Here is a 16,124-nt window from a genome sequence, read left to right as displayed (position 1 = left end):
TTAATCGGCTGCAGTCCCGCTGCCCACAAGTGCAGCTGCAGCGATTTCAGAATGCTAAACAGAGTACAAAGTGCTTACACTGGTGTTATGCGTGTGTGAGGCGGGGGTGCTTCCATCCGCTGATGACTGCTGGCCAGAAACTACATTTTCTGAGCCCGGGGGGTGTGTGGTGTGTGTGTGTGTGTGTGTGTGTGTGTGTGTGGAGGGGGGGTGGGGGGGGGGGTACCATATGCAGAGCAGATCCATAAAACCAAACCAGAGGTTGGGACTCTGCAGCGTGGTCAATGGCAGGGCCCGGCAGGGTCATTCTTTAGCCCAGAGGTAAGCAATCCAGAGCTCATAAAGAGCAATCACAATCACCGCCCTGCTCTCACACCACCTGTCTCCCTCCGACTGCTGCAAAAAAAGCGAAATCCTCCCCTCCAAAAACCAACAGAAAATTGGCAGACGCTTGGCATTAAGATACAAATGAGAGAGCAGGAACCTTAAATAATGTACAATTAGGGAGCGGCAGCAGTCTCCAATGACCAAATGCACCCGCCCTCCCCCCAAAACCGTGCTGAGCTTGTGTGTGACTTCTGCACCAAAACATTTGTCAACCATTACCGGAAGAGCTGAGCAAAGGGAAACAAAGCTGCATTAAAAAAGTGCTAATTTTTCTAATCAATGCGTTCAGTTTTGATTCCAGTCTCACAGAATAAAAACCTTGGTGTTCCTGCAGTGCCTAAAGCCAAGGGACAGCTACAGTGACTTGAAGCAATGTCATATCTTTTATTCCTCCCTTCAAGCACAGTGTTCCAGAGAAACCTCTAATGATATGAAGTGACAATGACTTTGAACTCAGTGAAGTGAAATAATTCAGCTTCGTATCGTTCCACACCCCTGACATTGTGGCTGCCCTTTGAGAGAGAGAGAGAGAAAGAGAGAGAGAGGGAGAGAGAGAGAGAGAGAGAGAGAAGGGGGCACTATAGGACTATAGGTAGTCTTTTCAGACACTAAAAAGAGTCAAGCAGAGATGGATGAGAAAGTGAGAAAGAGGTGAGAAAGTGAAAGAGCAAGAAGGAGAAACATGGATCCCGTGAGAGGGGCCCTCTATGATGGACAGCTTGCTTCCACTCTTAAACTTGTCATGTGCTCATGTGCGTGTGTGTCCTGTATCCTTTCTCCCCCTCAATTTCATTTTCTCTATTACTATCCTTCTTGTCCTCTCTCTTCACTGTCTCTCATCTATCTTCCCTCTCTGTCTCTCTCTCCGTACTTCTCACTCTATCACCCCATATTTCTCCATCTCTTGCATTTTCTTTCTTTCTCTATCACCCTATATATCTCTCCAATCTCTCTCTCCTTAATAATTATCTCTCTCACTCTCTCTCTCTCTCTCTCTCTCTCTCTCACTCACACACACACACACACACACACACAACACGCATACACACAAAACATAACTTAAAGGGTATATGTGAGTTAATGGTAAATAATTCAGCAACATTTTAACACATTACAACAAAACAAAGAGGAAGTCAGAAGTCAATTCTCTCTCTAGTGCTCTATCTATCTAATTATCCATCTATTTCTCTCTCAATCTCTAGCTGTGGTGCTTCCTCCTCCCTGGCACAGGAACTTTATTAAAGCTTCCTGAGAGAAAGCACATTGCCCATCAACACAGAGATATCAAAGCAGGCTTTCAGCCAAAATGTTAAGACTCCCAAGAGAAGGAGAGAGGTTTTCCTTTAAATCAACCACTGAAGCACTCTCTTCTCCGGCCTGAGAATATGTGACCGCAAGAGGGGAACTAAAGCTTTGTAATAATAAACCAGGCTGCCTGTTTAAGACGGATCTCCCCAGTCTTCCCCACTGCACTCACACCTCAGTTAAGGAACTCAATGCTTCCTGCTTACCCAGTCCCACAACACAGGCCATTTTGCTGCCAAATGGGCAACTCATGTGTATTCATTGGACCCAAACTACCAAAAGAGACATGTACAGTGTTTTCTGATTGACTAAGCAGAGATACACTACCCAGAGGAGAGAACCTCCGGTATGACCACAGCAGTACAGTAGAACCTACCTTGAGAGCTTAACAGTCCTATGAATCATTTAATTTTGCCCACCAGAAAAGAATATATTGTCATGCAATACAAACAGTGTTGAAGTATCCAGTCCTTTGTGTCTTAATTCATTTTCATTATTTATCAAAATCTTGTGTTTGCATACCATGTGACATGCATTTTTTCTAAGTCACTTTTACTAAAAAACATCTTCTGAATGGCTAAATTGTAAATTGCAATGCATCTGAATATAGACTCAATCACTCGAGCTTTATTGCCTCAATGTTTAAAATGTACAGGCTGCAAATTTAACATGCTGATGATTAAAAGGGGATCTCTGGGGATGATTTTGAGCAAAGCAAATGAACATGCATTTATGCTACATTGCTTATTTACTTGGTAGGTAGTCTTATTCAGGGAATTCGTTTTTACATACCTTAAACATTTTTACACAGCATTTTATGCACGTTATCCAAATTGTGTAGCTGGATGCAAAGTAAGAGCCCTGATTAAAGGTACACCAGCAGTACCACTGCAGGGAATAAAGCCTACAGCCTACTGGTTTGAAGCAAAGCTCCTTAACACCGCACATATGCAACCACAAGCCACCCTCTGTACCTACAGCCTCATCACTCACCATGAAGCGGACCGTCACCCTCCTGCAGCAGCATCCAGATTTCAGTACGTCAGCAACTTCCTCCCACCGCTCCCCCTCCCCCTCCCGCACGCCCCCCGCCCCCCCCCTCCCCACTCCACCCCCTCACTCAGCTGAAGGGCCCCGTCCAGCTTTCCTAGTGCAATCTTTCACATGGACTCGGGGAGCGGGAAAATTCATTTCGTTCATGTTCTTTTCGTTATCAGCTCACACATTCCTCTCTTTGCATATGGAAAACGTAACAGACTGACGCATCAATCATCGAAGTCGGGGAGCAGCCGCGGTCAATCCAGGCCTCTGTGCTCTTGGCATCGGTCCCTCGGTATCGGGCTGAGGATCGGCCTCCTCGCTCATCCCATCATCTCATCACTTTATTGCCCCGATAACTGAAGTTAGTCAGCCGTAAAAACGCAGGCGCCGCAGCGCAAATCACTCCCTCTCGGGCCCAGCCGTAAAGCCCCACGTCTCCACGACGCGAGAACATCGAAATGGAAAAGGCTCAGAAGCCTTCGGCGGCGCTGACGGTCCGTGATAGGCTCGTATCCCGACCGAGCGTTCTGCTCCTGCAGGGGTTGCGCGGCTCCGCTGCCTTACTGCGGTGATTTATGGTCATGGGAGGAGAGGGAGGCTTCAGGAATCCCGACAGGTGTGGCGATATCGTGCACTATCAGTGGCTCGCTGACCCAAACTGGCTTGTATTCTGATTCTTTAAAGCAAGGCAGTCAGTTTCAGCACAATGTTGTTCCATTCACAGGATTAAATAGCTCACTGGGGTTTATTTATTTATTTATTTATTTAGGGTGTCACTGGACTGCAGTAGTAAGCAGGGCAACCTTGGCCAGCGTACACCCTCTGGCAGGCTGGGGCTGGACACACTAAGGAGGGCCCATGCTCAAATCTGGCCAGGGCGTACAGACCCACCTGGGGTCACTAGGCTCTCTGCTATAGCAGTAGCGATCAACAGTAGACTAAGCGTGTGTGTGTTAGTATATGTGCATGTGTGCATGTGTGTGGAGTGGATTGCAAATTGTTGCCGCTAAATTGAGGTGATAAATAATCTCCCTGTGGGCGGGATGCAGATGGGCCACCGTGGAGACGGGACTGGGGCTCCCCACGGGAGCAACGAGCACCCATTCAGGAACACAGCCCTTTAATAATGGCTCGGTCCCCCACAAACTGACAGCAGAAATACACTAAATCTTTCCCCAAAGCCTGTTGATTTGATTTCTGGGAGGGCAGATGCATCACACAGGGCTTGTTTCTGTCAAAGCATATTATTAATAATTAGGAAAAATTTTTCTTTTTTTTCATTTTTTGCTCCAAAGTTAAAATCAAGGTTTCGGATCTGCACCTGCATACAATTCATGTACACTGTCTTGCTACTTGTTCAACTCATTTACTTACATGATCAACCATCAATTTGAATGAATTATAACTAGCTGTGTGTGTGTGTGTGTGCGCGTGTGCATGTGCGCGTGTGCATGTGCGAATGTGTATATGTGTGTGCACACATGTATGCATGTGTGTTTGTATGTGTGTATATGTGTGTGTGTGTGAATGTGTGCATGTGTATGTGTGTGCGCATGTATGCATGCGCATTTGTGGTGTGTGTGTTTGTGTTTGTGTGTGTGTGTATGCAAGTGTGTGCATGTGTGTCTTCCAGGCTTTACTCCCACAATCAAAATGGCAAAAGTAACCAAGTGGTTTTATGGCTAAATTTGATCCGCTTAGAGGTTTAATTTTGTTGTTTGTGTTTAAAGGAATGGTGATTTATGTGACATACTGATGTGAAGCAGAATAAAGCTCTCAGACAAGCAGACTGTTCTTCCGCATTTACGGAAAGGTGAAGACACAAGGACACCTGCTCCTACAGCAACACTTCCTGTACAAGTTCATTTGGTGAAGGACAACCTACTTTTTTCTCCTAGTGCCTTTGAACACAAGCCACTCCTGAATAGTTTCAAAAAAATTACAACATAAGGAAAGTCTTTCTCCACTACATTGCCCCTAACTGAAGTATAAAAGATTTCCAGCCACTTACAAGAAGGTGCCTACCAATCATCTCTGACACATTGAAGTGTGTACTAGCTGAAGTGTGGCCTTTCACATATATCCCACCTGGCATCCGTTTGAATGATGCTCATGTGTCCTGCAGCTGATGGCAATGTAAATTACCCCACCGGCGATCAATAAACCATATCAATTAATCAATCAACCGATCAATCAGCCCAGCAGAGAAAGCTTTGACTTAAACAGTTGCGGTTTTTTTTCCGCGCCCCCCTCCCCCACTCACGTTGGAGTCGAGCAGGTCGACGCTGTCCAGGCTCTTGCTCCGGTGGATGCGACCCTTGATCCTCCGCAGCGACGGCCGGCCCTGGTTCCGAATCATAGGCGGCTGAGGCATTTTGGGGATCAGGGGGCTGGGAGTCACCCTGAAGCCCGGAAAACACACACACACACACAGAAGACATGGTCAGGATACGGGTGCTGGCACGCGGAGTCATCTCATGCGGTGGAATGCTAAGGCACACCGCTCTCAGGCACAGTTTAGACGCTAAGGAGAGAGTAAATACATGCTGGTAATGCTTTTCCTTTTTCAAAAGAACCACCCCCCCCCCCCCGATGGACTAAGTGGCATTCGATGCAAGTGTGCATAACTGGGTTTAAGGTCACCCGGTCTGCCTCGGGACGGGTTAGGCACAGAACGTTAGCCCTTTAGTTGGTCACTATTGCTCTTTCAGCCATTCTGACATGCCATCCTTACGACATCCTCATCCTTATGCTTCTGAGTGCGGACTGAGGACAGACCCACAGATGTTGCAGCTTCGAGAAAGTGGGGAAAGAGGTTTTTTTTTTTTTTTTTTTTTTGGCTACCCTGCTGTTCTCTCTACAATGCTGTGCTCTACTGAGGCCGAATGGATCTGTTGGCTGCTATTTGTTAGATTAAGATGGAGGATGCAGTCGGGTCTTATATCTAACGTGCACTGATACAAAACGGCGTACCACACAGAGATATAAAGAATGTCTTCACAAAGACATATTTTTATCTTTCCTTCATTGGGGTAGGTGGGGGCATAGCCAAAAAGAAAAGCGAAAGAAAGTGAATGATGCTGCAGAATGGTGCGTTCGATAGTACTGCACCAGTGAGTCCTCACAAAGCACTTCTCAGGAAGGCTACACCAGAGTTAGGGACCTTCTGTGGTTTGCTTATCTCTGGTCTGGTGCAGACACTGGGAATCTGTGCAGAAATATTCCCTCACCCTGTCTCTACTGGGAGAAAAGGCTGCAATGAGCCAAAGCTGCTGTATGGGATCAGATCAATGCCCTGAATCCCACTCACACTCACGCACGCACACACAGATACTGTACACACACATATATATACTAGGATGTGTGAACCCACACACATGCATACACACACATACACACAGACACACAAACACACATGCATACACACTCATACATACACACGCATATGCACACATACATACATGCACAGACAGACACACACACACACACACACACACACACAGGCCGGTTCTATCCTTAGCATCCCTGTTGTACAGCCTTTAGTTCTCCCCTGACCATAAAACAGCCTCCACTTTGTGAATATATAAACTAAACACAATGCACGCTGCGACCAGTTTGGGAGAGCTTGTGTCAGTGCAAGTAGAACTTTGATCATGTGTGCTGCCAGGGATTTTAGGCTCCATGAAAAAATCTAACAACCTCCTTAAGGGGTCCAATCTGTCAAGACCCTTGGAATCATCCTAACTGCCCCCCCCCCCCCCATATTGGCATATGACCTCATAGTGGTCTTACACACAGCTGAGAGGTAAGGGGATTCCATTCATCTCCAGTGGCAAATTAAAGTTCCCCCTGGCAGTCTCTGCCCGATTACTAAAACAACCAGCAAAGCAATTCAATACAAACGTGAAACGTAACATTAGTCTTTCTACTGCAATTTACTGTGGGAAGAGAACACATTAAAAATGAAATACCAGGGCCGTGGCACCTGCAAGTTAATGCGAGCCATGTACCATACTGTGAATGAAGAACAGGCAGACTGGACACTAATGCTCTGAAAGAGCCACTATAGCTTCCAGGCTAAAATGTGCAACAAGCAATGTGCTCAAAACTGGATATATAAAACCTCTTTTTAGATACTCTCAGCAGGTGGAGCAATGAATTTTACATGAGAATGTGGTCTGTAATAGTGTTTCTCTTTTTTTGGGAACTGAAGGGTACAGAGGCTTATAGAGGGCCATCTGAACCAGACTGACTGATGTAACAAGTTTAGCATCTTTGAAATAACATGCTCATCTTTAAACCAGATTTCCCAACATGATTCATTTAGTAAAATACACAGATTTTTAAAAATGTAAAATTGTAAATTTAGAATAGTGTTGATACACGTGTTTATATTTTATCATGGTTTGTCTTAATGAAAATTAATCACAGCAGTTTATGGAAACACCAATGCTACGTACACTAACTTTCCAAAAGTATGCGGACACCCATTTTCATTAATTGTTTTGGCTATTTCAGCCGCACCCATTGCTAACAGGTGTGTAAAATGAAGCACACAGCCATGCAATCTCCATTGACAGATAGTGGCAGTAGAACTGGTTGTACTGAAGAGCTCATAGCATGCCACCTTTCCAACAAGTCAATTTGTCAAATTTCTGCCCTGCTAAAGCTTCCCCAGTCAACTGTAAGTGCTCTTATTGTGATGTGGAAACATATAAGAGCAACAACATCTCAGCTGTGAAGCAGTAGGCCACAAAAGCTCACAAAATGGGACCACCGATTGCTGAAGCATGTAGCATGTAGCATGTAAAAATTCATTGGTTGTCTTGCAACTGTCCTCGGTTGCAACACTCACTACAGAGTTCCAAACTACCTCTGGAAACAATGTCAGCACCAGAACTGCTCATCAAGAGCTTCATAAAATGTGTTTCCATGGCCGAGCAGCCATACACCATGAGCAGTGCCAAGCGTCGGCTGGAGTGGTGCAAAGCACACCGCCAGTGGAAACGGGTTCTCTGGAGTGATGAATCACGCTTCACTACCTGGCAGTCTGACAGACCAGTCTGGATTTGGTGGAATGCGTAGTGCCAACTGTACTGGCCCGAATAGTGCCAACTGTAAAGTTTGGTGGAGGAGGAATAATGGTCTGGGGCTGTTTTCATGGTATGGGCTAGGCCCTTTAGTTCCAATGAATGAAAATCTTAATGCTACAGCGTACAATGACATTCTAGAGAATTGTGCACTTCCAACTTTGTGGCAACAGTTTGGGGAAGGCCCTTTCCTGTTTCAGCATGATAATGCCCCTGTGCACAAAGCAAAGTCCATAAAGAAATTGTTTGCTGAGTTTGGTGGGGAAGAACTCTGGTCTGAGCCGACCCCTGACGTCATCAAACACCTTTGGGATGAATTGGAATGCCGACTGTGAGCCATGCTTTACACCCAACATCAGTGCCCAACCTCACTAATGCTCTTGTGGTGGAATGGAAGCAAATACTCGTGGCCATGTTCCAAAATCAAAAGCCTTCCCAGAAGAGGGGCCCAACTCCATATTAATACTCGTGGTTTTGGAATGGGATGTTCAACAAGTACATTTGGGTTTGATGTTCCAGTGTCCACATACATACACTACATTTCAAAAAGTATTTAGCTTCATGGGGGTGAAAATGAACAAGTCAGTTATTGTTAGATTGTATATACCAGTACATGCTTTGTATGTTTCATCCATAAATACTATCCATAATAATTGTCTTAATTTTATTTTTATTTTGGAAAAGTTCTAATATGACTTGAAAAAAATGGAGAAAGAGGCAACAATAATGCTACAAAAGAAATGCAGACTCTAATAGTCACATTAATTCAAACTAACATTTGTACACCAATACATTCTCATCATTGGTTCACACAAGAATGGACAAAAAAACATACTCATAACCAAATATAATTTAGAAGGTACTGCTGGGAAATAATTGTAGGTTCTGCAAATCCTACATTGTCTGTATTGCATGTGAATTTGCTTGATTTACCATAATTTGAACCATTCGGAATGAATTATAGCTGTCTAGGTCTTCTAATGCTTCACTTCAATCAGCACTTCAGTACTAAGCAGACTAAATATCATCATAAAATATGAGTAGTGTTCCATAGAGATATGTCTGTCCAAAGCAGGGTGCTGAAATTTAGGAGGACTAGCTATTAAATGGGGAGCCATTAGGATTAACAGGAATGCAGTCACTGGTAGTTTTAAGCTCTTCTAAATGGGCCATCATAAGATGAGATGTTTATGCAGCACAAAGAATACACCTTTCAAGTTTGGACCATTTTCAAACAGTTATCACATGCATGTAATAATGAAAGTACGTCCAATGGAGTCCATAAGTATTTGGACAGTAACACAACTTTTTGTTGTTGTTTTAGCTTGTAATTCAACACATATGCTTTGAAATTAAATAATGAATATTCATATATAGTCGTCCCCCCCCCCCCCCCCCAAACATTTTAGTGGACCAAATGCGATTGGACAAGATAACATATTCTTAAATACAGTCATCCCATATCTAGTACTTGGTTGGAAATCCTTGGCATTTGATGACTGCCTGGAGTCTGCGACCCACAGACATCCCCTGATTTCAGATCCAATGTGCTGAAGCATAGAGCCAAACATTGCGTCACTATCCAAATACGTATGGACTGCACTGTAGGTCTACATCATCACAACAATGGTTGCAAGATTTTAAAAAGAAAAACATTGTGAAAGTCATGAAATTCCACAGTGGAACATATAGAGACTTATAACACAAAATATCATAGAAACTAGGGTAGCACAATATTTTAGAGCTATGCAATCTGCCTATACATTTTGCTTTGTATTTCACAGCTTTTTTTTCTCTGTAACTAGTACCATATACTGGGAGAGGATCAAGTAATTGCAACTCAACTTTTCAATATCACCATATTTCTCACCATATCAATACCCCTTTATTCTGAGTTGTAATGAGAAGCAGCAAGTGGAGTACCAAAAATTATATCTGAGAGCTTGAGAGCAGAAACATTAATTTATTTTTTCTTCTCCTCCGGTCCTGATGCACATGATTCATCGACCAGGAGAAAGCACAGTCGGAGTCGGGGCAACAGCGGACGGAGACAGACAGTGTGTCCAAACAGCAAGGGGCAGGAGGCAGGGGGGCGCAGGTCTTGACTCCAGTAAATATAAATCTGCTTCGATGTGTTAAGTCTTCAGCTGGCGGTGTGTCACTGTGCTCCGCGGGACAGTTCAGCGCAATTAGCGGCAGCGAGGAGGGCGCCGCTGAATCAGCTGCAGTCCCCGGTTCGGCGCCCGGCGAGGAGGCTCGAGGTCCACACAGCTTCTGGGGTCACAAGCCGGTGTGCCGGCGATTATGCCCGGGCAGTAGCAGGTAAGCCGGCCCGTGAAGTCTGATAGGCCGGCAAAACATGGCAGGCCCTTTTCCATTTGCCCGGTGTTCGATGAGGACGTGTCTTCTCCTTCCTACCCCGCTGCTGAGTCCAGCTGGGGTTTGTGTTGGTTGTGTGTGGAGAGCACACTCTTAACTGTCTGATGGTCAGACATCAACGTAATAACCTGAAGGCCATGAATTCACATCTCGAATCCCAAAGGTTTTCTAAATAACAATTTTCAAATACTGGGGGGGGGAGTGGGTGGGAGGGGTTCAGCACTCCAACCCTCTGTAAAGAATACATCAATCTTCATTTTGAGGAATATTGGACCATAAAGGCCAGCTTGGACACAAAAACCGGAAGAATTCACTGGTCAGCCACGTTATCAACCTGGTTTGGTGCCCTTTGTGTGAATAGGTTGAGGTGTGACAGAGCTGATGTGAAGGAGGAGAGGTCGTGCTGAGAAACGAGGCGGTCCTGCGGCTCGACAGACTCGCCAGACTAACCGTTTCATCTCTGGGCTTCGTCTCCAGAGAGCAGGAGCGACCCCAGAGTCGCGCGCCACAACAACAGACAGATTGAAACACGACACCTATTCACACCAAAACACGACTGCGCATATTTAAACGCATGTGGGAATTAAACATGGGGAGGGGGAGCTCTGAAAGATGCCGGCTCTGTTCGCAGTCTGTGCTCAAAGCTTGTGTGTTAGCCCTGTAAAAAGAGATGTCAGGAAGGGGGCAGACAGATACGGTGATTTGGTGGGCAAAAGAGGCGCAACAGACGGATGCGGAGATTAGAAAAACAGACACGTATACAACCTCCCTCGGTCATGTCAGTGCATCGAAAAACCGCGCATCGAGAGGTGGAACACGGATGCAGGCGCGAACGCAAACTGCCAGCGTCTCTCTGAAAAATCACCTCAGACGTCCTCGCCCCTCTCCACGTCTAAACTTAGGCACGCAGTCAAACATCACACTTACATAAAAGAGTAAAAGAAACGAACACTGGCAGAGCAGCACTAACGGTTGTAATGGACTGTAAATTTTAATCACACCACGTTAAAGCTGATCTCTCACGGTAAGCAGGGGTGGGTGGGTGGATGGGGGCAGATTTGTTGCAGCTACTATGGGGGGAGAACATCTGCTGAGCATCTGTGAGGTGAGAGGTGTGCAATGCAAGGAGACACGCCCTATAGACACACCATAGAGAAGGGAAGATCGCTAGGCCGGGCCTGTAGACCTGCTGAAGTATCCCGCTTTAGTGTGAGCTAGCTCCTCCAGTCACATCATGTTGTCTATGAACAGATGAACAGAATTATATATCTATATATCTGGGGGTTGGGAACTGGCCAGCCATTAAGTCCTGGAGAGGAATGGACACTATTGCTTTGTTTTCCAACTCTGTCACCTGTTTGGCGTGGGGTTTGAGTCTACCCGGTTCTACAAAATCTCAAGAAGAAATGCTGTTTTGTATAACAACCTTTAATAATGGTTGTTTTCTCTATCATCTTTGCATTTTTTCTTTGCAAAGGGACAAAAAAAAGTCTTAATAAAATCCCTTTTCCTTTTTTGTGGGGTTGGCGTCAAGACAGTTGTCTTGTCCATATATAAAGTGAAATGTATCTGCAATTTGATTAAATATCTTTCAAATTTCAATTCAATGTGCACTGTGCATACGCTGATCTTGTAAATTAAAAGCAGAAGGGATGGTGTCAGAGAGCTGAGCATGGATGTAGCAGCCTTCACTGTGCCCAGGACCAGCTTCACAACTTGTGCTTAAAACAGCCAGACTGGGCTTTCAGAGACAGCACATACAGATCTCAGGTCAAATGGGAGCCAACAGAGACCAAAAAGAACTGAGAAACTCACAAAATCGGGAGCAAAATAGCCAGCAGTGTAGTTTTAGCCAAAGAATTCTTGTATTATTTGAAAGTAGTATAACAGCCTGATAGCTTACGACAAAAGCTGTTTACGCCACTGACATTGGTATGTATGTGGCAGAGGTTAGGAGGTTTGTGGAAAGGTGTGATGATTATAATCTCCTTTTACATACCAAGAAAACTGAAGAGATTATCTCTGATCAGAAATCCATTGGGGATCACTCACGCCATGCAACCATTGCCCAGATCTAGAAAATGTGAGAATTCTGTACTCTTGGATATCAGTGTAGTTTAGTCTGACAGTTGCACAAAAAAAACAAAAATTTTAAGTTTTGTACAAACAGACATGAAGGTTACGGGTGTGAGGCAACATTCTCCCCTTCAAACCGTATTTTAGATCCTTCCCTCATCCACTACCCTGAGCTCAGCTTCAGGGTTCCCAGGTGCAGGTTAAATAGATTTAAGTGCTCATTTACTCCCTTCAATCCAAGTTCGCAATAGGTCAACCGAAACCTTTTCAAAATATACGTACTGTGTATTGTGCATTGCATGCTGTATATTGTTCTTGTGAGGCAGTTCTGTGTCGAAGACAAATTTCCCTCAGGGACAATAATCTTGCATCTTGAATCTTGGTTCCATTTTTCTTCCATTACATCCAGCGTTTCTGTTCATCAGTTCAGATCTGTAACGTTTAGTTTGGATTCTCCAGTTTTTGACCAGATGTGAAGCTGAAGAGTGACGTGTTGGTGCCAGTTATGTTCTGCTCTCTGTCTACCCCTCCCCCTGCTTCTGTCTTTGATCTCCCTCACCTCATTAATCTGGTCACTGTTGACCTGGCCCAGGAGGTCTACCCACTACCCCCCCGACAAGTGATTTGATGGACAGCCATGGCGAGGGCAAGTACAGGCTAGGACCAGTGAGTAAACCTAGTGTAATCTGTTCAGTTTAGTGCCATAAACCATCTGAAAGAAGATTACAGCAGCACTGGGAGAGTGAGAGCATATGGCATTCAAACGGAGAGGAAAATAAATATACTGGCAAATATATGAGAACACACAGGGAGTCACACCACAACACTCACGCAATGTTTTTTTTTTTTTACACAGCACTATAGCGCAAGCCTATGATGTTATCAACCTGGTTATCAACCCGATACTCTGTATTTCCACACAAACAGGGAGAACGCAATTAAAATTAAGATGAACAGATAAACACATCCCTCCTGCCAGCTAGGATCTTTTTTTCATTTAAAAATGCACTGGGAAAGGCCCATAACCACTGGGCAGCACCCAGTTTGAGATTTTAGTGACATTACCCAATCACCCATCCTGCGCTTTATAAACGTAGGTGAACTCACGCAACGTTACACACATGGACAGCAACAGAAAAGCAGGCTGTGGTGAAAGCAAGCTTTAGGAAACAGACTCCAAGAGGGCAACAACAGATACATACACTTCTGATGGGGCCTCACACATTTTACTGACAACAAACAGGAAACTGCTTCTGCCATTTGGACTTTTGAAATGAAAGGCTGAGTAAGTAATATAATCCACCCCTCATCATCCTCCAAAACCTGAGAGGCCTTTCTGTACACCTTGGAAAGGACTGAGGAAAGTATCTCTGGGCTCTTAAGAGCTGTGTAATAATGACCCTTCCTGTTTATATTCCATTTTGGACAATCTAGAAGTGCTTCAAAAGCCACAAAAATGGACCCCCCTCCACCTTAATTTGGCTCCCCACTTGTCATCTGGAAAGACCAGATCACATCTGAACCCCTGCACCTAACACACAGGTCATCGTATGCCACAGAGCACACTAATGCCATGGCATGATCCAGGCAGATTATTTCACGCATGCCATTTATGGAGATGGAAATAAGCATACGTGTGCACGGGAAAGAGAAACACTGCCTCGCCGCTTTGCCAGCCACTGATTGCTCATTGATTTTGGTATTTACCCTGACATTTGACAAGATCGTAATCCTTTTACCATTATTACATTCCCAAAGCAATCTTCCTCCGATGATTCCATAATATACGCGTTAAGGCTGAGCCAGGACTATTGTTTTCAGCGCAAAACAGTGCACAGCCTATCAGAAATATGACACTGGCACAAAGATGCGTGGCCTCCTGAGCGCCGAGATGCCTAGCTTCACGGTCAGCTGCTTGTAAATATTATGACATACATACTCAGATGCATTTCACTAGCTATAGCAGGTGCTCCGGGGTAAACACAGAATGCAGTGGGTATGGCAAGCACGTACACAAAAAAAACATAAAAGCACATGAACAGGCAGTTGACCGGATAAGCAGATGAGTTAGGCGTGAAATAAACTGTACTCTGTACTACTTGCACAGTCCCTAGTATGGACAGGGAAGCAGATAGGGTATACTGATGAGCAGGTTTACCCTCTGTGGTATAACAGAGCCATGGGTGTGCATTCCAAGAACTGCTGTACTTTAGTTTTTCACACTAAACAAACCTGCGAAAAAATAAAAACAAGAAGAACGTTTTTCCATGCAGTGCTTTATTAATATTAGTTTCCGAAGTACAGAGGCTGTAATGATTTAATGACAGCAGTATTTTGCACAAGCTTGAAAATTCACTAACATTTGTGAAAGATCCTTTTGAACATATATTGAATATGCATACACTGTACATCCATCGTTAATACAAAATTCTGAATAAATATAAAATAAAATAACAATATATCATACAAATGTATCATGTTATGACATCAGCCTACACGTCAATCTTTTCAGAAGTAGAAAACTTTTTCTATCAGGTCGTGCAGTGCAATGTTTTCTGATCATCAATAACATCGATCTTTTTATACAAACTATAGTTTCACATACCGTAGCCAAGGTGACAATTACACAAATTCAGCACTATAACTGAATCATTAACAAACTCGGGATACTGTTCTCTTAAATGGGCAGTACTTGGACCGGTTCTCCGCGCACAAGCATACGCACATACACGCACACACACGCACGCGTACACAATACTCGGACAAGCAAACACAGTTCTTCCTGCCTGCAGACCTCACTATCAGATGAATTAAACTAATTGCAGCAGAAAACAGACGAACCTACTCCCGCATCGGCAGTTCACGCCCGATATGTAAAGGACAACCCAGCTATTCTCCTAGAGTTTAAAGCTAAAGAGCTAATTGTTCGGCTCAAGCCGGAGCATAATGGCTGTGCGCTTCCTCCTCCTGTCATTAGGTAACACTGATTTGACTGCACTGTACAATTCTACGCGTTCCCCCTCTCCTCTCCTTCCCCCTCTGCATCGCAGTCACCCACAGTGAAATTCATACTCACCACATCTTTCTCTTAGGAGGAAGGCGTTCCTCTTTGTTTATGGCAGTCACTCCCAAAGCCAGCTGCATGACAGTAATATATTTCTGATATTTCACCATATTGTCCACCGCTACTACGAATCCACACCACAGACCAGCATAGGTGACCACGTAAATTCTATTCCCTGGCATCCGCCTCAGCTGCGTCTTCCTCGTTCAGCATCACAACGCCATTTCCAGTGCTGAAGAACTGACAGCGAAAACAATCCCCAAGGAGCTCAACAAAAGGCACCATGCCGCTGCGACCCATGTCTATGATGACACTCTAATCTCATTAGTGCTCAGAATAGATTGCTAATCCATTCAATATTAGTCAGGACCTCAACATTGTTCCCTTCCGCTCTCGGCACTTTTGTAAAAAAAAAAAAAAAAGAAAGAAAAAAAAAAAGAAAAAAAACTCGCAAGAAAAGACGCTGCAGCACCCAAACGTCCCTGCGTGAGGTAGGAGAGAGCGAGAGAGAGTGTGCATGTGTGTATGAGAGAGAGATAGAGGGAGAGGGAGAGGGAGAGAGAGAGAGAGCGAGAGAGTGTGTGTGTGTAAAGAGAAAAGAGCAAGAAATAGGGAGATAGGAAACTAATGATCAAATATAAGTATTTTTCTATGCACTTGACGAGTGGGATTTGTCTGCGGCAGTATTGAAATATAGGTTATTCATAAACTATATAAATATTTATACATACCAGTTCATTCATTTGCAGAATGATATGAGAGGTCAGAAAAATTGAGAGAGG

General features: G+C 44.4%; 1 protein-coding gene across 1 annotated transcript in view; it reads right to left on the bottom strand.

Annotated features, from left to right (window-relative positions):
• Positions 1-15,751, bottom strand: part of LOC135242392 (tight junction protein ZO-1-like) — a 115,427-nt gene extending 99,676 nt beyond the window's left edge. Inside the window, 2 exon segments of the mRNA XM_064313433.1 lie at positions 4,997-5,135; positions 15,355-15,751. Of these exon segments, the coding sequence (XP_064169503.1) occupies positions 4,997-5,135; positions 15,355-15,524 (309 nt within the window). The 5' untranslated portion in view covers positions 15,525-15,751.
• Positions 15,752-16,124: the final 373 nt, after the last annotated feature.

This window comes from Anguilla rostrata, chromosome 16 (genome assembly GCF_018555375.3).
Source record: "Anguilla rostrata isolate EN2019 chromosome 16, ASM1855537v3, whole genome shotgun sequence".
In the NCBI taxonomy this organism is placed as follows: Eukaryota; Metazoa; Chordata; class Actinopteri; order Anguilliformes; family Anguillidae; genus Anguilla; species Anguilla rostrata.
The sequence above is the reverse complement of the archived record's forward strand: the minus strand, read 5'-3'. Positions and strand labels throughout refer to the sequence as shown.